The 27445-nt window shown below is 34.5% G+C and overlaps 1 protein-coding gene across 1 annotated transcript in view; it reads right to left on the bottom strand.

Annotated features, from left to right (window-relative positions):
- TMEM232 (transmembrane protein 232) overlaps nt 1-27445 on the bottom strand; it is a gene marked incomplete at its 3' end in the record, with an annotated part of 213786 nt that overhangs the window by 59466 nt on the left and 126875 nt on the right. Inside the window, exons 11-12 of the mRNA XM_011958287.1 lie at nt 22996-23119; nt 21947-22196 (exon numbers count right to left, since the gene is read on the bottom strand). Coding sequence (XP_011813677.1) covers nt 21947-22196; nt 22996-23119 — 374 coding nt within the window. The remainder of the gene's footprint in view (nt 1-21946; nt 22197-22995; nt 23120-27445) is intronic.

Genomic DNA, 27445 nt, shown 5'->3' on the forward strand with positions numbered 1-27445 from the left:
TAACATTTAATTAAAAACACATTTTTAAATCACTAAAAGAATACATCACCATTTATTATATAATTATTTTTTTCTTAAGCTTAGTAGTAGACACATGGATGTCTATTAATCAACCTTTATTGTTGTTTAGAGTACACACATGCATATACCTTTTGTATACATAAAAATTATCACACATTTTAAAAATTAAATTTAAAATGTTGATGAAGAAAATAAAGAAGCACTGTTCTGGTTTGTCTTGGGAAAATAGAAAACTTTAGCTGTAGTATGGGGAATAATAAACTATAAATCTATTTAACTATCATTTTGTTTATTCGATTTGTTAAAGATGCTGTAAGTCTTGCAAAAAAAATAAAAATAAAGATGCTGTAAAGTTTTAAGACTGCAGGATTTAAATACTCATTTCTTTAAGAGAAAGATCTGTTCATCCAAGCATTAATGATTAAAACTCTTCTCCACATTAATAAACTTCCTCCTAAAAGAGCAAAAAAAAAAAAAAAAAAAAAAAAAGACTAAATAGAACTAAAAGGCATATACAGATCACATAACCCCAAACAGGAGAATTTTTTTTCAAGTACACATAAAAAATTCTCCAGAACAGATCACTTATTAGGTCACAATGAAAGTATTCACAAATTCAAGAAGATTGAAACTATGCTAAATATTTTTCAACCATGGTGGAATGAAACTACTAACTAATAGCAAATGAGAGCCAAATCAAGGATGCAATCCTATTTACAATAGCCACAAAGAAATAAAATACCTAGGAATAGATCTAACCAAGGAGGTGAAAGATCTCTATAAGGACAACTATAAAACACTGCCGAAAGAAGTCAGAGATGATACAAACAAATGGAAAAACATTTTATGCTCACGGAGAGAAGAATCAGTATCATAAAATGGCTATACTGCCCAAAGCAATATACAGAGTCAACATTATTCTTATCAAACTACCAGTGTTATTTTTTACAGAAATAGAAAACACTATTCTAAAATTCATATGAAATTGAAAAATAGCCCAAATTGCCAAAGCAATCCTAAGCAAAGAGAACGAGGCCATTACATTAACCAACTTCAAGCTATACAACAAGGTGACAGTAGCCAAAACATCATGGTACTAGTACAAAAACAGACACACAGATCAATGGAACAGTACAGAGAAATGAAGCCACATACTTACAACCATCTGATCTTTGACAAAGTCAACAATAACAAGAAGCAGGGAAAGTACTCCCTATTCAATAAGTGGTGCTGGGATAACTTGCTTGCTATAGGCAGAAGATTGAAACTAGGACCCCTTCCTTAAACTATATACAAAAATTAGCTCAGACTTAATTAAAGACTTAGATGTGAGACCACAAACTATAAAAATCCTAGAAGAAAACCTAAGAAATACAATTCTTGACATAAGCTCTGAGAAAGAATTCATGATGAAGACACCAACAGCAATTAAAACAAAACCAAAAATTGACAAGTGGGAACTAATTAAATTAAAGGGCTTCTGCATAGTCAAAGGAACCATCAACAGAGTAAACAGACAACCTACAAAATGAGAAAAAATGTTTGCAAATTATGCATCCAACAAAGGTCTAATATCCAGAATCTATAAGGAACTTAAACAAATTAACAAGGAAAAAATCAAACAACTGCATTAAAAAAAATGGGCAAGGACATGAATAGACACTTCTCAAAAGAAGACATACGTGCATCCAAAAAGCATATAAAAAAGTCCAGTATCTCTAATCATTAGTGAAATGCAAATTAAAACCACAATGAGATACCATCTCACACCAAACAGAGTGACTATTATTTAAAAATAAAAAAATAACAGATTCCAGCAAAAGTTGCAGAGAAAAGGGAATGCTTATACACTGTTGGTGGGAATGTAAATTAGCTCAGCCACAGTGGAAAGTAGTTTGGAGATTTCTCAAAGTTCTTAAAACAGAACTATGATTCAACTCAGCAATCTTATTACTGTGTATATACCCAGAAGAAAATAAATTATTCCACCAAAAAGACAACATGCACTTGTACATTCATTGTAGCACTATTCATAATAGCAAAGACATGGAATCAACCTAGATGTCCATCAGTGGTGAATTGGATAAAGAAAATACGGTACATATACACCATGGCATACTACACAGCCATAAAAAGAATGAAATAATATCCTTTACAGCAACATGTATGCAACTGCAAACCATTATCCTAAGCAAACTAATACAGGAACAGAAAACCAAATACCACAAGTTGTCACTTATAAGGGGGAGCTAAACATTGAGTACACATGGACATAAAGATGGCAGTAATAGACACTGGGACTACTAGAAGTGGAAACGAGGGGAAGGGGCAGTGCCTGAAATACTAATTATTGGGTATTATGTTCACTAACTTGGAGCTCACTACGTGGACCAGGAACAAGCCAAGGTTGTCTACTCTGGTGATGTCTATTTAACAGAGTACTGAAAGTGCTAGCCAGAGCAATCAGGCAAGATAAACAAATAAAAGGCATCCAAATAAGAAAGTAGAAGTATCTCTGTTTGCAGATAACATAATCTTATATGAAGAAAATCCTAAATCAAGTATGTTAAAACCAATAAACTAAACTAATTTAGTATACCTGAATGCTACAAAATCAATATACAAAAATTATTTGTTTTTATATACTAATAACCTATACAAAAAGGAAATTAGTAAAACATTACATTTATGATAGCATCAAAAAGAATAAAATACTTAGGAATAAATTTAACCAAATAAGTTAGACTTCTGCATTAAAAGCCACAAAACATTGTTTAAAAAATCAAATGAGACACAAATGAAAAGGCATCCTTTGTTTCTAGATTGAAATACTTAATACTTTTTAAATTTTTAGACGACCTAACATAATCTCCAAATTCAATGCTGTCTCCATCAAAATCCCAATGGCATTTTAGACAGAAATAGAAAAAGAAACTCAAAAATTCAATGGCCTAAAAAGATTCCTACTAGCCAAAACAATCTTGAAAAAGAACAAAGTCAAAGGCATCACATTTATTGATTTCAAAGTATACTTCAAGGCAGTACTAGCCTAAAGACTGATATATAGACCAATGGAACAGAATAGGGATCCCAGAAATAAATCCACACATACACAGCCAGCTGATATTCTACATGAGTGCCATGAATATATAATGGGAAAAGGATAGTCTCTTCAACCAATGGTGTTGGGAAAATTGGACAGCCATATATAAATAATAAAAGTAGACCCTTATACCATACACAAAAATCAACTCAAAATTGATTAGAGACGAACAGAAGACCTGAAACTAAAACTCATAGAAGAAAATATAGGGAAAATACTCTTAAAATTGGTTTTGGCAATGATTTTATGGAAATAACACCAAAAGCACAGGCAACAAAAACAAAAACAAGTTCAAGTGGAACTACATCAAACAAAAAAGCTTCTGCACAACAAAAGAAAAAATCAACAGAGTAAAACGACATCTTACAGAATGGGGGAGTATTTTTGCAGATATCTACATGATGAAACATTAATCTTGAAAATAAGAAACTCTTAAAACTCAATAGTAAAATAAAACTAATAACTTGATTACAAAATGGGCAAAGGACTTAAATAGATATTTCTCCAAAGAAAACATAGAAGTAGTCAAATAGTATATGAAAATATGCTCAATATCACTAATTATCAAGGAAATACAAATCAAAAGCACAATTAAATATCACTCCACAACTGTTAGGATATCTATTATCAAAAAAAAAAAGAAAGAAAGAAAAAGATGAGTGTCGGCAGGGTTGTGAGGAAATTGGAATCCCTGCAGTACACTACTGGTAGGAATGTAAAGTGGTATAACTACTACAGAAAACAGTATACAATTTCCTCTAAAAATTAAAAATGGAACGGCTGTATGATCTGGCAATTCCACTTCTGCATATTGATCCAAAGGAATTAAAATCAGGATCTCAAAGAGGTATTGGCATTCCCATATTCATTGCAGCACTGTTTATAATAGTCAAGATATGGAAACAACCTAAATGTCTGTTGACAGACGAATGGATAAGGAAAATGTCATATATAGATAAAATGAAATATATTCACACCAAGAAAAAAAAGAAAATTCTGCAATATGCAGCAACATGGATAAAGCCTGAAAACATTATGCTAAGTGAATTAAGCCAATCACAGAAAGGTAAATACTACATGATTCCACTAAATGAGGTATCTAAAATAGCTAAGCTGCCAATGGCAAAGAATAGAATGGTAGTTACCAGGGGTTGGTGGAGGGAATAAGGGAATTGCTAATCAATGGGTATAAAATTTCAGTAATACAAGATGGATACGTTCTAGAGATCTGCTGTAACACATTGCATCTCTAGATGAAGGATTCATTTGTTTGATTAAATTAGTGATTTCTCTGTTGTGAACATACTATGTTACTCTTGATGGATGGGAGGAGTGAAGAGTAAAGTGACACTATAATTTTAGCATTCATTTCTGGACCATATTAAATGACAGAAAAAACATTCTGAAGCATGCTGAAGGACCTTAATATAATTCTCACTAGTGTAACAAAGAAATTTACAAGCACTTAGCGAGTTATGTTCATTAATGAATATATCACCATAATTAAGATAGGAAGACTAAATCTATCTTATTTTTTCTTCTCTGCTACGATATATTATTATAAAAATTAATTTTTAAAATGCCATGTTGGAATGTACTTTAGCACCATAAATACTTTAAAAACATTGCGTTATTTCTAGTTTATGGGTCTTTTCCCTCTGTGTTCAGCTACAGGTGGATTTTAGGCCACTGGATCTGAATGGAATACTTTGTATTGTTTATGCTTCGAATATGTGAGAACTATTCCCATAAGATTCCCAGCCCCTTCTTCTTAAGTAGGTGAAGACCTTTATGTGGTAGAAGGCTTTGAATTGAAGGTTCCAGAGTGTTTTTTTAGCCCATCCCAACAATAGAAACAGTTACCAACCATACAAGGGAATAAATAGAATGGGAAATAATAGGAAACTTTTAGTTTGAACATGCACAGGGCTAGATTAAAATTATTTAGTAGGAATGATAGCAAATCTTCTGGAGAAGAATAGCAATGTTCTCCCTTCATCCTGGTTATTTGGGGCTTTGTGAAAATGATCAAGTAAATTTAGAGGGTGAAGTCTCACCTCTACAGTTAGTAACTGTTTTCCACAGGCCCCATAGATGAAGCTTTAATTGTTGAAGCAGTGTTGACAGGGTAGAAAATTGTCAGGTTTTCACAATGTTTGTTGGGACAAAGCATTTTTAGACCACAAAATAAAGCTTCTATTCAAGATTTGCCAAATGGATAAAAGTGGGCAGTCTTAGAATATTTGGCCACAGGGATTCTTCCCTCACCTCATATTTAAAATTTCTAGCTTTTCTTCTCATACATTCTAAACTGAAACTCTTCTCCTCTGCCCTCCCTGCAGTTCCAAGGCTCTGGGTCACAGCCCAGCCCAAGGCTGCAGTGAGCATGAGGGAGGAAAGAGTGCCTGCAGCAGTTTCTCATCCTGCTCCCTGCGGTCTCTGAAGTCCCTGGCTTATGGCTATTCTCCTGACATGTCCAGTTCCAGGCCCTTCTCACCCTTACCTTGAAGTACTAATGCAAAAAGAAAGACAAACGCATACTGCTGCAACCTAGAGATTTGACAAACTCATCCCAAACTAGTCACTACATACATTTTCTCACAGAAGTCTGCAGGTTTGGGAAGAATTTGTTAGATTTTTCGAACTTCTGACTTATAGGGTCAACTTGTGGCACACAGCTTAATCACAGGGTACAGGGACAGTGGAGAGAAAGAGATACAGGTCAAGTTAAGATTTAAAATTGGTCCATTTATGGCCATCTAGCAAGTTTAGAAACCACAATGAAAGCATGTCAATAGTAACAAGTGGTATTTCTTTTATTATTACTTCTATTTTATAATAGGTACATATATTTCCAAACTTTCACTTTTAACTTATTTTAACTTTTTCTCATTTTTTTCCTGCTCAGATATTTTACATTTTTATATAAATTTTCCAATCATATATTTTATAATTTGTGATTTTTGTTTTGTTTATGAAACCCTTTCTTGTTTGATAGTCATAAAGGTACTGTGCTCTATTTTCTCCTATTTTAAAAGTTTTAATTTATGAAAAATTTTTAGAACTTATGTGTGGTTATGGCACTTAATAATCACTTTTAAAAAGTCAAATAATAATTAATTATCAAAACATTATTGGCAATTCCTTCCCCCATGAAAGTGCTACATTTTTGAAATATCAGCATAGAAGGCATATTTCCATACACACTCTTTCAAACACACACACACACACACACACACAATTACACACAAAAATGTATATCGAGATTTTTGTTTTTACCTCAAAAACATTATTAATATGGATGGGACACAGACAGCCAAAGTCCAGAGCTGCTTAGCAATGGCTTACCTGAAAGATGGAGCACAGTAACACAAAACAGCACAGCAAGGAAAGACTTTCACATCCTATTGGTAGACTTACAAAAATAATAAGCCATAGGTAATCAGAGGGTGAGTTTATGTTACTCCTCATAAATTTTTAAATTTAAGTTTATTACTACTACAGTTAAAGGCCCAGATGCACAAGGATCAAGTGTAATGTTATAGCATTCTCAAAAGAACACAGTAATTGAGCTTCCGAGTGTTATTTTATTTAAAAAACCAACCAATAAAATAAAAACTTGGAAGACATAAAAGAGTAACACAATTTCAGTGGGAAAATTGTAAGTTATAAAAAGAGAAATTAATAATAAAGCAGTACTAGACAAATGTAACTAAAATAATTCAGTATCCAAAAATGACAATTCATCCATTTTAAATAAAGACGGAAGTTATCAATTGTTTTAGCAGATCAACATAATGAGACATTATATATGTATGTGTGTGTGTATCTCTATAGGCACATATATACATATACACCCATAGACACACACATAATAAATTCAGGTTAAAACAAAAATAGCACAAAATACACCAGGTGAATATTAAAATAAAACATTTTACAGGTGTTTCACTAAGCTTATAAAATAAACTGTTAGACTTCATAAATCTCTAGCATATACTAACCCCTCTGACATTTGCTATGTTATCAAACAAGATGGTAAACTCCAAATGTGTAAATATTGTAGCTGTTCAAATTGCTAGTACCATGACTATTAAAACTTGCAGACAATAAAACATATAACTAAGTTACATTGGTTTGTTGTGCACAAACCTGACATTTTCTCTGTCAAAGGAAAGTCATTACTATATTTAGTTGCCAACCCACCAGTCATACCTTACTCTTTCCTTGAAAATAGAAGCCACTTTTGTACCCAGATCCTAGGAAATAATTCTTATAGGTCATCTTTTATTATGATGATGGTTTCATGGGTACATATATACACATATATGTCAAACTGGTCAGGTTGTACAGTTTAAATATGCACATTGTATTGTCTGTCAATTATACCTCAATAAAATTATTTTAGAAATCTAAAAAATAGAAACATTTGGTTAACTTCTGTATACATATATATATGATCAGTGATATTATACTTTTAGATGTGTCAGCACACAGAACAGTGAATGATTAAGATTGCCTCAATTCTATTGCTAACATACACACACACATATATATATATAATATATATATAATATATATATATATACATGAGAGTAAAACATTTTTCATGTATAAAAACCACAACCTTATTACTGAATACTTTCTTGAATAACCTTCACCAAGGTAAGAGGTATATTAAAGATCTAACAGAGTATCATAAAAAGTTTCAATTGGTTCTAAGATTCCAATTAACTTTCATTTACTTTTTAAAAAGGAATTATTGCTCTGTGCTAATGTTTTTTTCTCAGTTAAAATGAATCAAAATGAAGCATACAAAGTTATTTCACAACTGTGACACATATTTCATTCACCACTATCACTGGAGAACCAGATTAGAAAATCATTCTCAACAAACAAATGAAAGGAAGAATGTTATATTTTACTTTTTCCATTCTGAGACAACACTGAATGGAAAAGTACTTGGGTCCAATGCACATGTCTTCACATCATATTATATTATTGGAATAAATTATTGTAAATCCGGGCAAAGATGCCAACACAACAAACTCCCAGCAAACTTAAAAAGTTAATTATAAGCCATATGGAAAATATGTTTTTCATGTACTACAAAAAATTACCACAAGAACTTGGCAGTAAGCAAAGAGATGAGAGATGACAGCAGGGTGGAGAGGTGGTAAGGGAAACCAATGCAATTATCTTCACATACTGGAAGGGCTAGAACGTGAGAAAAGGAATTGATTTATTTTGGTTGCCTCCAGGGCACAAAATTTAAGCCAAGGTTTGGAAAACATGGAAAGAAAAATTTCACTGTAGTATAAGGACAGATCTTTCAGAGTTCAAAAGTGGAATGACCTGCTTTGGGATATTGGGAGTCCTACCTCTCTGTTGACTTTTAAGCAGACTTTGTTCACTGTTTGCAAACATCTGGAAGAGATTTGTGCATTAGATGAGTGCTGTATGATTGAGAAGACTTACTACTCTGAGATATTTTGGGGTCTATCATTCATTATCTATTCCTAAATATTTCACCCTCTTCTACAAGACACACTAACTCAGTGTCTGTTGGTTTCCCACAGAAGACATCATTTCCAAGTTTTGTTATCACAACACAGACTCCAGATAATCCAGGCTTTTAAAAAAATCTATCATTTTTTCACTGTGAAACCAAAGTAGGAACACAGGAAGATGGCATTACAAATTTGAAAGACAGAACACAAAGCTGTGCTTCCCTGTTAGTAAAGATATATATAAGTCATCAGAAATAAATATTAACAGTCTGGATGCACACAGGTCTGTAACAGGAATTAAAATAAATATTTTCCTCTGTTATGAGAACATTTTACTATCATGTTTAACAGCTAAACGTATAGGCTAGGTTTTCTCAACCTATAACATGTAAAGTGTTTTAATGACACAGACCCCTGGACCCCACCTTTTAAAAAGTCTGATGCAAAGTTCTAGAAAAGGCCCAAGAACTTACATTAAAAATATGGACCACACATGATATAGGGTCTGTGGCAAATAGTGCTAGAAGACAATGACTGAGAGAATTTCTCAATGTCACCCTTTGCACATTCTTCAACATGCAGATGGATGTTTGTTAAAATTTCATTGAATGGATCATCCAGTCTAGCTAGTTCAGTATAGTGATGCAGTTATTAATATGGACTCCAAAATGAGAATGTCTTCATTAAGTCTCAAATGTACCATTTATTAATTATACTTCTTTGGACAAATAAACTTTTATTGCCTCAGTTTTCTCATTCGAAAATGGGGATAATATGAGTATCTATGTTATAATCTTGTTGTAATTATTAATGAGTTAAATGATGCATGCCAAGTGTCTAGAAAAATGTCTGGAACATTCAAAGAGCTCAATAAATACATAAAATAAAGTTAATTATTAATATCCTTTATGACCCATAAGGGCAAAATGTTTTTCAAAATCAGAATCTCAACAGGGATCAAGCAAAAATTCTGTATGTTTAAATAAATTAATTTTCATCACTTTCCCTCCTAGTTTTCCAGCTCAAAATAATCTCTTCTTTGAGACTATGCTGAAAAAATTTGTATTTCAAATAAGGGCTTATTTAGGCACTTGAACATATTCAAACCTTCCTGTAGCTTAACTCCATTAAGACATGTGTAGGATGGTTCTCCATAAAAGGAATAATAAAAGTCAGACTCTTTGAATTTCAACCAAATGTTAAATGCATAAGTCATATTTGTAAGCATACAAAAAATTTTCTATTCAATTACAAAAACCACCATTCAGCACTTCAGTCACTAGCCAGAGACCCCAACTTGAATCAATAGCCATTTGACTCTATGCAAAGCTTGAGTGGAAAAGGGACATGTTAAGTAGCCTTCTTGTCCTCAAGATTCTTCAAGTTCTACTCCTGTATCAGACAAACAGGGGACCCCAAATCTATCAGTACATGGCCTGTTAGGAACTGGGCCATACAATAGGAGGTGAGTGGCCAGTGAGTGAACATTATCACCTGAGCTCCACCTCCTGTCAGATCAGTGGTATTACATTCTCATAGGAACGTGAACCCGATTGTGAACCGTGCATGAGTGGGATCTAGGTTGCTGCTCTTTATGAGAATTTAACTAATGCCTGATTATCTGAGATGAAGCAGTTTTATTAAAACCATCCCTCACCCCACTCCACCCCACTGTCAGTGGAAAAACTGCCTTCCAGGAAATGTCCCTGGTGCCAAAAAGTTTGGGGACCGCTGAGATAAGATCAAAGGAAAATATCTTCAGATTATCTTAATGGGGGTTGTATTCATCTGTTTTCACACTGCTATAAAGAACTTCCCTGAGACTGGGTAATTTATAAATAAAAGATGTTTAATTGACTCACAGTTCCACATGGCTAGGGAAGCCTCAGGAAACTTATAATCATGGTGGAAGGGGAAGCAAACACCTTCTTCACAAGGCAGCAGGAGAGAGAAGAGCAAAGGAGAAACTTCCAAACACGTATAAAACCATCAGCTCTCGTGAGAACTCACTCACTATCATGAGAACAGCATGGGGGAAACCGTCCCCATGATCCAGTCACCTCCCTCCCTAGACACATGGAGATTACAGGTCCCTCCCTCAACATGTGGGGATTACAATTGGAGGAGATTTGAGTGGGAACACAGAGCTAAACCATATCAGGAGTCATTATTTTAATTTCTTAGACTAATGCTTTCACAAAACCATGATTTAAATTGTTTCTTTGTAATAAAGGCTTTATGTAAAAATGGTCCATAAGAACATTATGAGAGGCTGGGCGTGGCATCTCACACCTATAATCCCAGTATTCTGGGAGGCCCAAATGGGCGGATCATTTACCTCCAGAAGTTTGAGACCAGCCTGGACAACATGGAAAAACCTGGTCTCTACTAAAAATACAAAAATTAGCCAAGCATGGTGGCAAACGCCTATAATCCCAGCTACTTGGGAGGCTGTCAAATGAGAATTGCTTGATACTATTTTAAACGATTTTCAGTGTCATATATACCTTATACATAAATAAAGTAAGCATCCTCCAGATATATAATGTACATAGGAATAAGCATTACAAAAAGAAATACTTCCTTATGTATAGTTTCTCACTATAATAATATTAAAGTATATTAACAACCATAACATCTATTAACATTTACTAGGCCTTTACCATGCACTAGGTAATATGCCAAGCATCTGTATGTTTCCATAGTTTTTCTCACCCAAACTCCTATTGTATGGACAGTATTCTTATCATAATTATTAGGTAATGAAAGTAAGTTTTAGAAAAATTAAATGTCTTCATCTAGGATTCTGATTTTCAAGTGACAAAATTAAAATACAGTATGAGTTCATTTGACTCCAGATCTGGGTTTTTTTTTTTCACTCTAAACAAAAGACTTACTAACATTAAAGGTATTATTATGAGAAAAAATAATTTCAATTAAATAAAGCAGAAGCTCCAGATTATTTATATCACTTTTCAGAAAGACAGACCCTTATCTCCCAGTAAGTATGTTGAAAAAGCCCACACAGATGATATTACCTTTGGAACCCTCTGTTTTCTGTGGTCCTGTGGAACTAGGCTTTATTACCAATGATCATGCATGCAGGACACCCAGAAAAAATCATTTTCTCTGTGTGGAAAAATTATTCAGTAATGCTACAAAGGATCATGTTACAATGGACCACATCAGTACAGTTTTCAATTCCTATCATTTGACTGGTGAGATACTTGACAATGTAGTTGTCAAGTAATGGCTTTTCTTGGTAGTGACTTATATAAAAGCCAAAGATCCAGTAGAAACATGAAGCAGAGATCAAAAGTTTACATCCTGAGGTGTTATATTCTCTGCTTATGATAGAGATAAAGAAAATTGCAGAATATATCCTTGGGACATCTTTACCTAAATTTTCAACATGTTATCAGGTTACTTCAATCATTTCTCACAAGAAACCACAAAGCTTTGGTCAGAATTGAGCACTTCAAAATAGAATCATCAGTGAGACAAATGCCACTAGTACTACTTATGGCTTCTACAAGAAGTTAGATGTCATAGAAATATGTACTGACTTTTGACTATGAAGAGGCACTTTTCATGTCTATCCTCTTTAATGCAGATCAAATCTTTAAAAGCATTCAACATTAGAACATCTATTTGTCCACTGTGTTGAGAAAACATTGATAAAATATGGGTTATTCTTTGATTTCTTAGTTCAAGTGTGAACATAAGAAAGGCATCAGTGAAAGCAAAAAAAGAAATGAAAACAAAAAAACAAACAAAAAAAGTTATCCATTTCCTCTAAACCACTTGTGAATGTACAAAGGGCAATTTCTTCTAGAATCTAGTCTGTTAGGGATTACCTTCTGCCCCTCTATCACTGTGCCATTTTAAAGATTGAAATGCTGATAGCATGTAACCTGTAGAGATAGCTCTTTGATTCGTAACATTGTCTGGCTGTTGACACAATGGTATTCAGAACCTCCGAGTTTATTCAATGACAAATAATTATACAAAAGTACCAACTTTGATGAAACTGTTGCTCACCATACAAGTATCTAGGTGGCTATCTCATCTAGGGATACATATGACAAAAATCAGAATTTATTGTTCTTGGATGTCATACCAAACAGAAACAAGTGTGTTTATTCAAATTCATAAAGATGAGAAAACAATGACCAAGGATGACTATATTCTTAGCAAGTGTGAGCTCACATAATTGTCCATGATGTATGGCACTGCTCAGAAGGAAGAAAGCTCACATAATGCCAAAAAGATTCTCAGTAGGTCTGCTTTGATGCCATTATAGGTAAAAAGAACAATATTTGAGCTAGGAAGATTTTGGATGTGTTTTCCAGAAAACCAGGAATTATTAAGCTGTAGATGATTAGCAGAAAGACAAAATGTCTTCCAAGAATTCACCCAAATTCTAGGCCATCAAAATAAAGTCTTCAGGAAAAGATTAAAAAATTCAAATTAAAAGATTAACAATGAGTAAATGAATTCAATAAAATTATGAACTTCCTGGGGGAAAATATCAGATTTTCTTCATCCATTCATCTGTTGACAGACACTTGTAAAAATTTATGAGATTCTGTCTTCTGCAACCACATGTATGGAACTAGAGGTCATCATGTTAAATGAAATAAGCCAGGCACAGCAAGACAACCTGCATATTCTGGCTTATTTGTGGGAGCTAAAAATTAAAACAATTGAACTCATGGAGATAGAGAGTAGAATGATGGTTACTAGAGGCTGGAAAGGGCAATAGGGTGATGAGAGGGAAATAGGGATGGCCAATGGGTACAAAAAATAGAAAGAATGAATAAGCTCTAGTATTTGATGGCACGACAGAGTGCCTATAGTCAATAATAATTTATTGTACTTTTACAAATAACTAGAGTATAATTGGATTGTCTGTAACACAAAAGTTAAATGCTTGAGGTATTCAATACCTCATTTACCCTGATGTAATTATTACACATTGAATTCCTGTATCAAAATATCCCATATGCCCGATAAATATATATACCTACTATGTACACTCAAAAGTTGGCATTTAAAAATTATTTTAAAATCAGACTGTTAGGGGAGTCTGGCAAGATGGCTGAATAGGAACAGCTCCAGTCTGCAGCTCCCAGTGAAACCAACGCAGAAGGTGGGTGATTTCTGCATTTCTAACTGAAGTACCTAGTTCATCTCATTGGGACTGGTTAGACAGTGGGTGCAGCCCATGGAGGGTGAGCAGAAGCAGGGTGGGGCATTGCCTCACCTGGGAAGAGCAATGGGCTGGGGAACTACTTCCCTAGCTAGAAGAAGCCCTGAGGGACTATACCATGAGAAACTGTGCTACTGAGCCAGATACTACACTTGTCCTATGGTTTGTGCAGCCCACACACCAGGAGATTTCCTCCTGTGCCTATACCATCAGGGTCCTGGGTTTTAGGCGCTAAACTAAGTGGCTGTTCTGGCAGACACTGAGCTAGCTGCAGGAGGTTTTTTTTGTACCCCAGTGGCACCTGGAACCCCAGCAAGACAGAACTGTTCACTAACCTGTAAAGGGGGCTGAAACCAGGGAGCTAAGTGGTCTTGTTCAGCAGGTCCCACCTTTATGGAGCCCAGCAAGCCAAGAACTACTGCCTTGAAATTCTTGCTGAAGACAGCCTGGCAGGATCAAGCTTGGTGCAAGGAGGGGCTTCCATCATTACTGAGGCTCCAGTAGGCAGTTTTCCCTTCACAGTCTTAAGGAAGCCAAACTCAGAGCAAAGCAGCTGTGGCCAGCCTGCCTCTCCAGATTCCTCCTCAATGGGCAGGGAATCTCTGAAAGAAAGGCAGCAGCCCCAGTCAGGGACTTATAGATAAAACTCCCATCTCCCTGGGACAGAGCACGTGGGGGAAAGGGTAGCTGTTGATGCAGCTTCCGCAGACTTAAACTTTCCTGCCTGCCAGTTCTGAAGAGAGCAGCGGATCTCTCAGCACAGTGCTCAAGCTCTGCTAAGTGGCAGACTGCCTCCTCAAGTGGGTCGCTGACCCCCATGCCTCCTGACTGGGAGATGTCTCCCAGCAGGGGTCAACAGACACCTCACACAGGAGAGTTCTGGCTGGCATCAGACAGGTACCCCTCTGGGATGAAGCTACCAGAGGAAGGAACAGGCAGCAATCTTTGCCATACTGGAGCTTCCACTGGTTATACCCATGCTGCAGGGTCTGGTTATAACCCTTGTAGGGTCTGGAGTGGACCTCCAGCAAACTCCACCAGACCTGCAGAAGAGGGGCCTGACTGTTAGAAGGAAAACTAACAAACAAAAAGTAATAACATCAATATCACCTAAAAGGACACCCACTCAAAAACACCATCCAAAAGCCATCAGCATCAAAGATCAAAGGTAGATAAATCCACAAAGATGAGGGAAAACCAGAGCAAAAATGCTGAAAATTCCAAAAACCAGAATGCCTTTTCTCCTCTAAATGATTGCAACTCCTCTCCAACAAGGGCACAAAACTGTATGAAGAATGAGTTTGATGAGTTAACAGAAGTAGGCTTCAAAAGGTGGGTAATAACAAACTCCTCTGAGCTAAAGGAGCATGTTCTAAACCAATACAAGGGATCTAAGAACTTTGAAAAAAGGTTACAGGAACTGCTAACTAGAATATCCAGTTTAGAAAAGAACATAAATGACCTGATGGAGCTGAAAAACACAGCATGAGAACTTTGTGAAGCATACACAAGTATCAATAGCTGAATTGATCAAGTGGAAGAAAAGATATCAGAGATTGAAGATCAACTGAATGAACAAAGCATAAAGACAAAATTAGAGAAAAAAGAATGAAAATGAATGAATAAAACCTCCAAGAAATATGGGACCATGTGGAAAGACCAAATCTATGATTGATTGGTGTACCTCAAAGTGACGGGGAGAATGGAACCAAATTGGAAAAACACTTCAGGATAGTATCCGGAAGAACTTCCCCAACCTAGTAAGACAGGCCAACATGCAAATTCAGGAAATACAGAGAACACCAAAAAGATACTCCACGAGAAGAGCAAGACCAGGACACACAGTTGTCTGATTCTCCAAGGTTGAAATGAAGGAAAAATTGTTAAGAGCAGCCAGAGAGAAAGGTCAGGTTACCTACAAAGGGAAGTCCATCAGACTAACAGTGGATCTCTTGGCAGAAACCCTACAAGCCAGAAGAGAGTGGGGGCCAATACTCAACATTCTTAAAGAAAAGAATTTTCAACCCAGAATTTCATATCAAGCCAAACTAAGCTTCATAAGCAAAGGAGAAATAAAATCCTTTACAGACAAGCAAATGCTAAAGGATTTTGTCACCACCAGGCCTGCCTTACAAGAGCTCCTAAAAGAGGCACTAAATATGGAAAGGAAAGACCAGTGCCAGCCACTGCAAAAACACACCAAAATATAAAGACCAATGACACTATGAATAAACTGCATCAATTACTGTGCAAAATAACTAGCCTGCATCATGAAGACAGGATCAAATTCACACATAACAATATTAACCTTAAATGTCCTCATTAAAAGACATAGACTAGAAAATTGGATGAAGAGTCAAGACCTATCAGTGTGCTGTATTCAGGAGACCCATCTCACATGTGAAGACACACATAGGCCCAAAATAAAGGAATGGAGGAATATTCACCAAGCAAATGGAAAACAAAAATGTGGGGGTTGCAATCCTAGTCTCTGATGAAACAGACTTTAAGCCAACAAAGTTCAAAAAAGATAAAGAATGGCATTACATAATGGTAAAGAGATCCACGCAACAAGAAGAGCTATCTTAAACATATATGCACCCAATACAGGAGCACTCAGATTCATAAAGCAAGTTCTTAGAGACCTACAAAGAGACTTAGACTCCCACCCAATAATAGTGACAGACTTTAATACCCCACTGTCAATATTAGACAGATCAACGAGACAGAAAATTAACAAGGATATTCAGGACTTGGACTCAGCTCTGGACCAAGTGGACCTAATAGACATCTACAAAACTCTCCACCCCAAATCAACAGAATATACACCCTTCTCAGCACCACATCACACCTATTCTAAAATCAACCACATAACTGGAAGTAAAATTCTCTTCAGCAAATGAAAAGAACAGAAATTATAATAGTTTCTCAGATCACAGTGCAATCAAATTAGAACTCAGGATTAAGAAACTCACTCAAAACCACAGAACTACACGAAAACTGAACAACCTGCTCCTGGATGACTACTGTGTAAATAATGAAATTAAGGCAGAAACAAATAAGTTCTTTGAAACCAGTGACAACAAAGGAACAACATATCAGAATCTCTGGGACATAGCTAAAGCAGTTTTAGAAAGGAAATTTATAGTACTAAATGCCCACATCAGAAATCAGGGAAGATCTAAAATCGACACCCTAATATCACAGTTAAAATAACAAGAGAAGCAAGAACAAACAAATTCAAAAGTGAGCAGAAGACAAGAAATAACTAAGATCAGAGCAGAACTGAAAGAGATAGAGACATGAAAAACCCTTCAAAAAAAAAATGAATTCAAGAGCCAGTTTTTTGAAAAGAATAACAAAATAGATAGAACGCAAGCCAGACTATTAAAGAAGAAAACAGAGAAGAATCAAATAGATGCAACAAAAAATGATAAAGGGGATATCACCACTGATCCCACAGAAATACAAACTACCATCAGAGAATACTATAAACACCTCTATGCAAATAAACTAGGAAACCTAGATGAAATGGATAAATTCGTGGACACATACACTATCCCAAGAAAGACTACATTAGGAAGAAGTCAAAACTCTGAAAAGACAAATAACAAGTTCTGAAATTGAGGCAGTAATTAATAGCCTACCAACGAAAAAAAAAGCCCAGAACCAGACGGATTCACAACCAAATTCTACCAGAGATACCCAAGAGGAGCTGGTAACATTCCTTCTGAAACTATTCCAAACAATAGAAACATGGGGACTCCTTCCTAACACATTTTATGAGGCCAGCATCATCCTGATACCAAAACTTGGCAGAGACACAACAAAAAAAGATTTCAGGCCAATATCCCTGATGAACATCGATGTGAAAATCCTCAGTAAAATACTAGCAAACCAAAGCAGGCAGCACATAAAAATCTTATCCACCATGATCAAGTCAGCTTCATCCCTGAGATGCAAGGCTGGTTCAACATATGCAAATCAATAAACATAATCCATCACATAAATAGAACCAATGACAAAAGCCACATGATTATCTCAATAGATGCAGAAAAGGCCTTTGATAAAATTCAACACCCTTTAATGCTAAAAGCACTCAATAAACTGGGTATTGATAAACATATCTCAAAACAATAAGAACCATCAGTAACAAACTCATAGCCAATATCATACTGTATAGGCAAAAGCTAGAAGTATTCCCTTTGACAATTGGTGCAAGACAAAGATGCCCTCTCTCACCACTCCTATTTAACATTGTATTGGAAGTTCTGGCCAGGGAAATCAGGCAAGAGAAAGAAATGAAGGGCATTCAAATAGGAATAAAGGAAGTCAACTTCTCTCTGTTTGCAGATGACATGATTGCATATTTAGAAAACTTTGACTCAGCCCAAAAACTCCTCAAGCTGATAAGCAACTTCAGCAAACTCTCAGGATACAAAATTAATTTGCAAAAATCACTAGCATTCCCATACACCAATGATAGAGAGCCTAATCATGAGTGAACTCGCATTCACAATTGCTACAAAGAAAATAAAATACCTCGGAATCAAACTTAAAAAGTATGTGAAGGACCTCTTCAAGGAGAACTACAAACCACTGCTCAAGGAAATATAGGAGAGGACACAAACAAATGGAAAAACATTCCATGTTCATGGATAGGAAGAATCAATATCATGAAAATGGCAATACTGCCCAAATTAATTTATAGATTCAATACTATTCCCATTAAGCTACCATTGACTTTCTTCATAGAACTATAAAAAAACTACATTAAATTTCACATGGAACCAAAGAGAGTCTGTATACCCAAGAAAATGCTAAGCAAAAAGAACAAAGCTGGAGGCATCATGCTACTTAACTTCAAACTATACTACAAGGCTATAGTAACCAAAACAGCAAGGTACTGGTACAAAAACAGATATATAAACCAGTGGAACAGAACAGAGGCTTCAGAAATAACACAACACACCTACAATCATCTGATCTTTGACAAACCTGACAAAAACAAGCAATGGGAAAAGGATTCCCTATTTAATAAATGGTACTGGGAAAAATGGCTAGGCATATGCAGAAAAGTGAAACTGGACCCCTTACTTAAGCCTTATACAAAAATTAACTCAAGATGGGTTAAAGACCTAAATGGAAGATCTAAAACCACAAAAACTCTAGAAGAAACCTAGGCAATACCGTTCAGGACATAGGCATGGGCAAAGACTTCATGACTAAAACAACAAAAGCAATGGCAACAAAAGCCAAAATTGACAAATGGTATCTAATTAAACTAAAGAGCTTCTGCGCGGCAAAAGAAACTATCATCAGAGTGAACAGGCAACCTACAGAATGGAAGAAAATTTTTTCAGTCTATCTTTCTGACAAAGGTCTAATATCCAGAATCTACAAGGAATTTGAACAAATTTACAAGAGAAAACAAACAACTTCATCAAAAAGTAGGCAAAAGATATCAACAGACACTACTCAAAAGAAAACATTTATGTGGCCAACAAGCATATGAAAAAAAGCTCATCACCACTGGTCATAAGAGAAATATAAATTAAAACCACAATGAGATACTATCTCATACCACTTAGAATGGCGATCATTAAAAAGTCAGGAAACAACAGATGCTGGAGAGGATCTGGAGAAAGAGAAACGCTTTTACACTGTTGGTGGGAGTGTAAATTAGTTCAACCATTGTGGAAGACAGTGTGGGGATTCCTCAAGGATCTAGAACCAGAAATACCATTTGACCGAGCAATTGCATTACTGGGTATACACCCAAAGGATTATAAATCATTCTACTATAAACACATGCAAGCATATATTTATTGCAGCGCTATTCACAATAGCAAAGAGTTGGAACCAACCCAAATGCCCATCAATGGTTGCTTGGATAAAGAAAATGTGGCACATATACATCACAGAATACTATAGAGCCATAAAAAGGAATGAGTTCATGTCCTTTGTGGGGACATGGATGAAGCTAGAAACCATCATTCTTAGCAAACTAACACAGGAACAGAAAACCAAACATCGTATGTTCTCACTCATAAGTGGGAGTTGAACAATGGGAACCCATGGACACAGGAAGGGGAACATCACACACCTGGGCCTGTCGGGGGTTGGGGACAAGGGAAGGGAGGGCATTAGGACAAATACCTAATCCATGAGGGGCTTAAAACCAAGAAGATGAGTTTTAAAACCACCATGGCACATGTTTACCTATATAACAAGCCTGCAAGTTCTACATATGTATCTCGGAACCTAAAGTATAATAATAAATTTTAAAAATCAGACTGTTGAGGAAAAAAATGTGAGTTTCGTGAGTGTCCACAGAAACGTACAATCCCATCATCATAAGATTATGCCAGAGTGCAGGGGGTCATGAGCAAAGGGAGGCCAGGAGGTTTCTGGAAGTAAACATTCTACCCATGGAGGGTCTTTTCTGGACCTACCACTAGAGGTCAGGAAAAACTAACCTACATAGGCAGACAAGACTTGAAGGCCAACATTGTAGATGAGTCTGTTTAGTAGTGGTTTAAAAATCATGTATTGAGGTGCTATGTAGGAAAATTTCTAACATTCTGAATAATTAAAATTGTGAACAGCAAAAGAAATGAATACCTTCATTTATCTTCACTTTATTAATAATATAAACCTGGAAGAAATACAATTTATGTACTTAAGAATAAAGATCTGTTTAAAATTGGCACCAGTAAAAAAAAAAAAGCTTGAAAAGTGGGAAAAGGTCACACTAATTACACTCAGAAGCTGGGTTTCAATCTATTGATTAAGCCAAAAATATATTGAAGGCAATTTAAAAATAGTGAGCAAGTTTTTGAGAATGAAATTTCTATCTACTTCTAAAGCCTTACTATTTAAAATTATATTCAATCATAATTTCTCCAAAAATCAGTGAATTATGATTTTGGCTAAAGACAATATCTTACTTCTTTAAATCCTTCCAAAATCTTGCAATTATATCTGAAATTTAATGATGTATTTAATTACATTATAAATCCACTATCATAATTGCTTACCTATTATGTGTTATTATTCTAGATGCTGGGTTAATAGAAATAGAATTCAGACATGATTCTTCAGTATCAATTATCTCAGCATTTAATGGAAGTGAGAGTCACATATACAACAGACTATAGTAATATATAAATTGCAATTATTTTTCACAATAAATCTATAAAGTTTTATTCAACCAAAAAAGACTACTTTGAGTTAATATTGTCCCCATAGTACTCTTTGAAAAATCAAAATATTTTATTCTGTTATCTCCCGTAAATACAGTAGCAAAATGACCTTTAGTCCTGAGACATAAGACAGCTACTATTTGATGGACTATAAGATGTCAGGTGTGAATATTGTACTAGAATATTTGAGTGAAGTAATTGTAGAGAAATCCTCTGGGCAGGAAAAGAACAAGAGGGAAACAGTAAATGCCTAGAGAAAATGGAAGAAAGAAGATAAATCCTATGGGGAACAAAATAAAAATAAAGAGGAAATAAACTTCATACACACTACCCAGGTTTGCCTAAATCCATTTTTTGTTTTCAAGGAATATAATTTGAATCATCAGCCAAATGAAACTAATTTTTATTTCAGTTGTTTTAAAATTATTGGTAAAATTTTCTGGCTGGGCGCAGTGGTTCATGAATGTAATCCCAGCACTTTGGGAGGCAGATGTGGTGGAGATCACTTGAGGTCAAGAGTTTGAGACCAGCCTGGCCAACATGGTGAAATCCCAACTCTACTAAAAATACAAAACTTAGCCAGGCATGGTGGCAAGTGCCTGTAGTCCCAGCTACTTGGGAGACTGAGGCAGGAGAAAGGCTTGAAGCAGAGGAGGAGGTTACAGTGAGCAGAGATCACGCCACTGCACTGCAGCCTTGGTGACAGAGTGACACCTGGTCTCAAAAAAAAAAAAAGAAAGAAAGAAAGAAATCATGTTATATTCTTCCAAAATTTGTAGAAATTTAAAATTATTTGCTATTTCTAAATATCAACTTTTTGTAAAATGCTTATTACTATATGTAGACAGTGACACTTAAAAATATTACTCATCCAAGTTAAAAATAATCTACTTACAATTCTCTGACATTTTTGAAGAGAAATATTCCAAAAGACTTAAAATACTTGCTTCCTTTAATTCTGGAGATACTGATTTGTCCAAGCGTAAAATATTTTTTCGTGAACTTTTACATTGACAGAAACCAATTAGAGCAGCTTTTCGCAAATCAGAAGTGGCTGCATACAAGCAGATTTCTGCAAGAATTACTGTATATATGTAGACTACATTCCAGGCCCAGGAAAAATCATCTACCTCGCAACTTTCTCCCTGAAATAAAATAGATATTCGATCATCAAAGTATGTCTTTGCATATCAATAACTATATAGTGTACTTATAATAATTGTTAAAAGACCATAATAAACTAATATTTCTAAATGTGTTCATTAAAAAATGGGTTTACCATGAGTAGATTGCATAAAATACGGTTCAAAGAATAAAAAATATAGATAGCTAATAATTATATAAAGAACTTTACAATTTAATTAGAAGTGAATGGAATGTAAATTAATTCAATGAGATACTATTTTCCATATCATATTCAAAAGGAACCTTTTGATGTACAGCTCAATTCTAGTGTGTGACACTTTCATTTATTGTTTATAGGAATGCAAGAAAGTTATTAATATATCTTATGGAGAAAAGTTTGGACATCTTGCCCCGAAACTTTGAAAGAAACTTCACAGTCTTTCACTTGGTAATTTAATTTTATTAGCCTACTGTAAAGAAATAGAAGTGTTGATAGAGATTTTATGTACGAGAATAACAATTCAACATTACTTATAATTAACTGTGAACAAGTAGAAACAAATTTAATAATCAACAATACAGAAATGTTTCAATAAGTGATCTTACCCCAACCAAATTATAAATTTTAATATTATATAATGAAAATGAAAAATGTTTATGATAAATGGTAACTGTGAATTTGCTTTTATATTTAATTAAATTTATTATTATAAAGTTATGCACATTATATGCCCTAATACAATATACAATTTAAATAGTGGCAAAAATAAAATCTGTTTCTCTTCAGTTCTCTTTTCACATATAAATTAGCAATGTTACCTGATTTTGAACAGACATAATGCTTGAAACAAAATCTCTCACTATGTCCATTAAAGCTTTCAAGCAGGCCATGTTTAATTTGGCAGCCTCCCCAAGGACCAGTAAAGCCAGTACTGAATCCAACCTGAAAATTTTATGGACAAAAGGATAAAGATTGTAATGGAAAATAATAATAATCAACTTTTTAATGTAAAAAAAGGTAATAGGCCAGAGGAAATACATGTCTGAATTACCAGATATATTTATTTTCAATAAAGATTAGTATTGGTTCTCACTTATTATGGTAAACATCCGCAAAGAAGAGACACATTTTGGTAACATGTTTGAGTTCAGAGTAGTGCTCTGACAAATCTGAGTAATAAATACTACATATAATCACATTTCTTCATAGATCCTGAACAACAGGCAATCAGGGGCTCTGGTTGTAAAGTACCCCCAAAAACTCACAATAGGTTTTAATGTTTAACCTCTTGCAACTGATTCCACAAGGTGAATTTCAAGAGAGTGTTTTCTTCTCAAAACAGAGCAATTTTTTAAAAACAGCCTTCTTTTAAGATACTCCAAAGATTCAACACTCTTTGATTTTGGAAAAACTACAATTTCTCAAAATAAAATTTATATTTCACATGAATAGAAGACGAATTATTATTTTTTAAATATTAAAAAACCTGGGAAATCACACAAGAATTTATATTGTTATAAATGTACATATATTTTGAATGTTTTAAAAATTATATATTTGTGATATTTTTACTTAAACGAAAAATAGTTTGAAAAAGAACTGATAAGAGCTCAAATTAAAAATTACTTTGGTCTATAGCTGTTTACTGTCTTGATTTGCAGGCCATTAATACATTTAAAACTTAGTATATTTTACAAGATTATTTGGATTTCACAACGGTGATATTTCAGGCCCATAAGTTCAAGGTCATCATCATTTTCTAAATCAAACCATTCTTATCATGAAAATTAAAGACAATTCTTTATATTAAATAGGGCTTTACAGATATCAATATGCTTTCACATAAATTATTTGATTTGAAAAACAAGTTTTGGCACATTTAAGATTTCTCTAGACCTTTTTTCATACTAAACAACTGAGACATAAATAGGTCAAAAGGACTTGTGCAAGTTCCCTTTTTAAACTAGACTAGTTGTAACTCAAGTTTTCTCCCACCAAGAAGTATTTTCTTTCTTGCAATTCTGCTTTTCTAAACCATTACATAAATGTCAATATTTAACCTTAGTGTGGCAGGTGCTGCCTATTGTCCTACCTAATACTAGTTGTTTCCTTTTCTAATGGAACATGAATTTTGTTCAAAACGGCAATATGCTCAATTAAGTTAGCCACCTTAAGATGGAATTCTCTGTATCTTGATTGGAGTAGTGATTACATGAGTGTATACATTTGCCCAAGGTCATAGACCTGTGTACATAAATGTATGAAGTTCATTGTATCTAATTTATATTTCAGTAAGTTTGATTTAAAATTGACTGCCTAGACTCCCTTGAAGCTTGGAATAGCCATACAGTGTAGATTTGGTTAATCAGCTAGAAAAGGAAGCATATTATGAAGACTTCCAGGCAAGCTATTATTTTTCTGGTTAAGAAAAAAAATTTTTAATTAAATAACAGGTGTTATTTTTCCCCTTTGCTCATCCTCTTCTTCCTGCTTGTAGTGCATATATTCCATGATACCATAAGGCACAGCAGCCTTCTTTCAACAAAGAGGATAAAAATCACCTGCTGTAAAGACAGAAAAGGAAGCTAGAAGAAGCTTGGGTCTTGAAGATTTCCTTAAGTACTCACATCAGCACTGCACTACTTGTCATGTGCAATAAAGAAAACTCTGTTTGGTTATGCAATTGTAGTCAGGTTTCTGCCAAATAAAGAAGACGAAATCCTAATTGATGCACTTAACATGATGCTTATGAACATGAACTTTAGAGTCAGAAACATCAAGATGAAATCTTAGCTCTGCCACTAATTAGGCATATGTTATAGGGCAACTTATGTATCCTACCTCTGTCTTAATTTACTTGTCTATAAAGAAAATACAGCAAAACTCACTTTCTAGAGATTATTGTGAGATTTGAATGAAATACTCTATGTAAAACAAGGTTCAGAATGCTAAATTGAATTCAATTACAAACATACTATTTCTTTGACATAAAAAAGATATGAGTTTGATAACTTTCTCATTAAAGTCATAGAGTGACTGGAAGGAGAAGTCCATCCAGATGACCACCAAGATGGAAACTAAGTCATTCCCCAGACTACTTATCATTTATACTTCATATTATGGTCAATTGAAAGAGAGGATACTCATAGAGTTCATAAAACTTCTTTTCCCTTGAATATACTTCATAATCAGAAGGTTTTGATTCTTCTTTTCTCTTTTAAGTCTGGAAAATTGTAGCTAACCTAGGATTGAACTATGGATTGAAAAAGATCCACCAGTGTTAGCCACCTACGGTAGAGAAATGCTTCACCAGAAACACACTATTTTCAATTAATGCTGCTGATCAAAAAATTGTCTGTGAATGAAAATGCTTTCATCAAAAACAGAAACATCAATACTTATAAACTACAGTTTGTCAAAAACAAAAGTAAAATTGAAAATCAATGCACATAGAAAGGAATTCAAATTAGATTAGGCTAGAAATTTCCATACAGCACTAGCTTCTTTGTGAATTCATTATAATACAGAAAGTCTCAAGTATCAGCATATTGACTTGGTTTTACATTGCCGTGAAATTAAAGTTGTACAAAATAATATGTAACTATTATAGATTTGCTCTAATTTTGGAAATAAAGAAACTGAGCCAGAGTTTTACTGGCTTGTCTAAAATAATGATATATACATACACACATGCACACATTTATAGAAGTTAGAAACATCAGCATTTAAAAGTTTTCCTAGATTCTTCTTACTCCTCTATATCCATTTCCTCAATTAGAAGATTTTAATGTTTAAATGAAATTAAAATGTCTAAGTAGCAACCCTTGCCAACTTATTTCAACACTGCAACAGAAAGCATTGAGAATGTCAAAAATCCACATGATCCCGAAAACAGAATGAGACATCACTAATAATAGCAACTTACAAGATATTTCCATAAACCATAAAGTTGATGAAGCTAAAGCAATAAGGAGCAACCACATGCCACTTCTTGAAACATAGCAACCTTGTTTTCCCAAAAAAAGTAAGAGAAAAAACATTTTTTAAAAATAATAATCTCTACTGTTTACCCTGTTTTGCATAGAATCAGAGAAAGTGCAGTCAATCCTTTATCTTGAGGTACTGATTTTTTTTAAGTAGTGAGAGTATTATTCCTGGGTTCATTCTCATCTCTCCATATTTATTCAGAGATGATAACATCCTGGTAATGAAAAGAGTAGTATACAGTGCCTATAGGCATGTGGGATGGGAGAACGCAGGAAGGAGGAAGATAAAATTGGAATACAGAAGTGCATTTTTTCCTCACAGGTAAACTATCAAAGAGTAAGGAGTACACAGGAATGCCTGATCATTTTACACATTGAGTGTTGTAATTTTTACCAACTTTGTCATGAATGCTGTGAACACAAACCTCTGATTTAAAAATATCGTTTTTATATATTTCCTGGTTCTAGAATAAGTAACTGGAAAGTGAAGAAGAGGGACCTATACAAGACCGAGGAAAATAGATTACAGCAAAGGCTAAAGAGAATATTAGTCTCAGTACTCAGAGAGGGTCATAATTCTCAAAATGATTTCTTACAGGAACTAGAAGTTATTTTTACAAGACATGTAGGCATCTTTAATAAAGCCCAGGAATAATAAACCACAATAAAAAGCCTTGATGCTTAGATGAAAGGTAGTAGAGTAAGATAAGAGATTGCAAAGAAATTAAAATGTAAAAATATAATTAAAATCCATAGTTGAGGAAGTTAACTACAGAAATAACAGAGAAAAGTCTTTCATAATTTTGAGGAAAATGTGGAAAGCATACCTATTACTATCTAAGTACAGAGGGAGGGAAGGAAGGAAGGAAGGAAGGAAGGGAGGGAGGGAGGTGAGTGAGTGAAGGGAGGGAGAAAAATTTTAAGTTTTGAAGTAAATGGGGCTCAACTAAAGAAAAATATTTCTAATAACAAAAAGTCCAAAATTTAATGCAGTTATCCATGAGAAATATATGGGTTTTCCCACCATAATGTAAAAAATAAAATAAAAATAAATTTAAAAAACCCTAAGCACCAGATAGGCAGAAGTTGGGAACACACATGAACTATGAGTACTTAATACAACACCTTGAAAAAATGTAGACCAGCAGCCATAGTATTTGTGCAAAGCTTCTCAAAGTGAAGTTTCTCTCTAGGTAAAGCACAGGATTTGCCTCAATAGGCTCCTAACTTGGACAAGAAAGGGTGCCAGTTAACTCCTGCCTACTAAATCACAAAGAGGTTC

Source organism: Colobus angolensis, unplaced genomic scaffold (assembly GCF_000951035.1).
Source record: "Colobus angolensis palliatus isolate OR3802 unplaced genomic scaffold, Cang.pa_1.0 Scaffold465, whole genome shotgun sequence".
Taxonomy (NCBI): Eukaryota; Metazoa; Chordata; class Mammalia; order Primates; family Cercopithecidae; genus Colobus; species Colobus angolensis.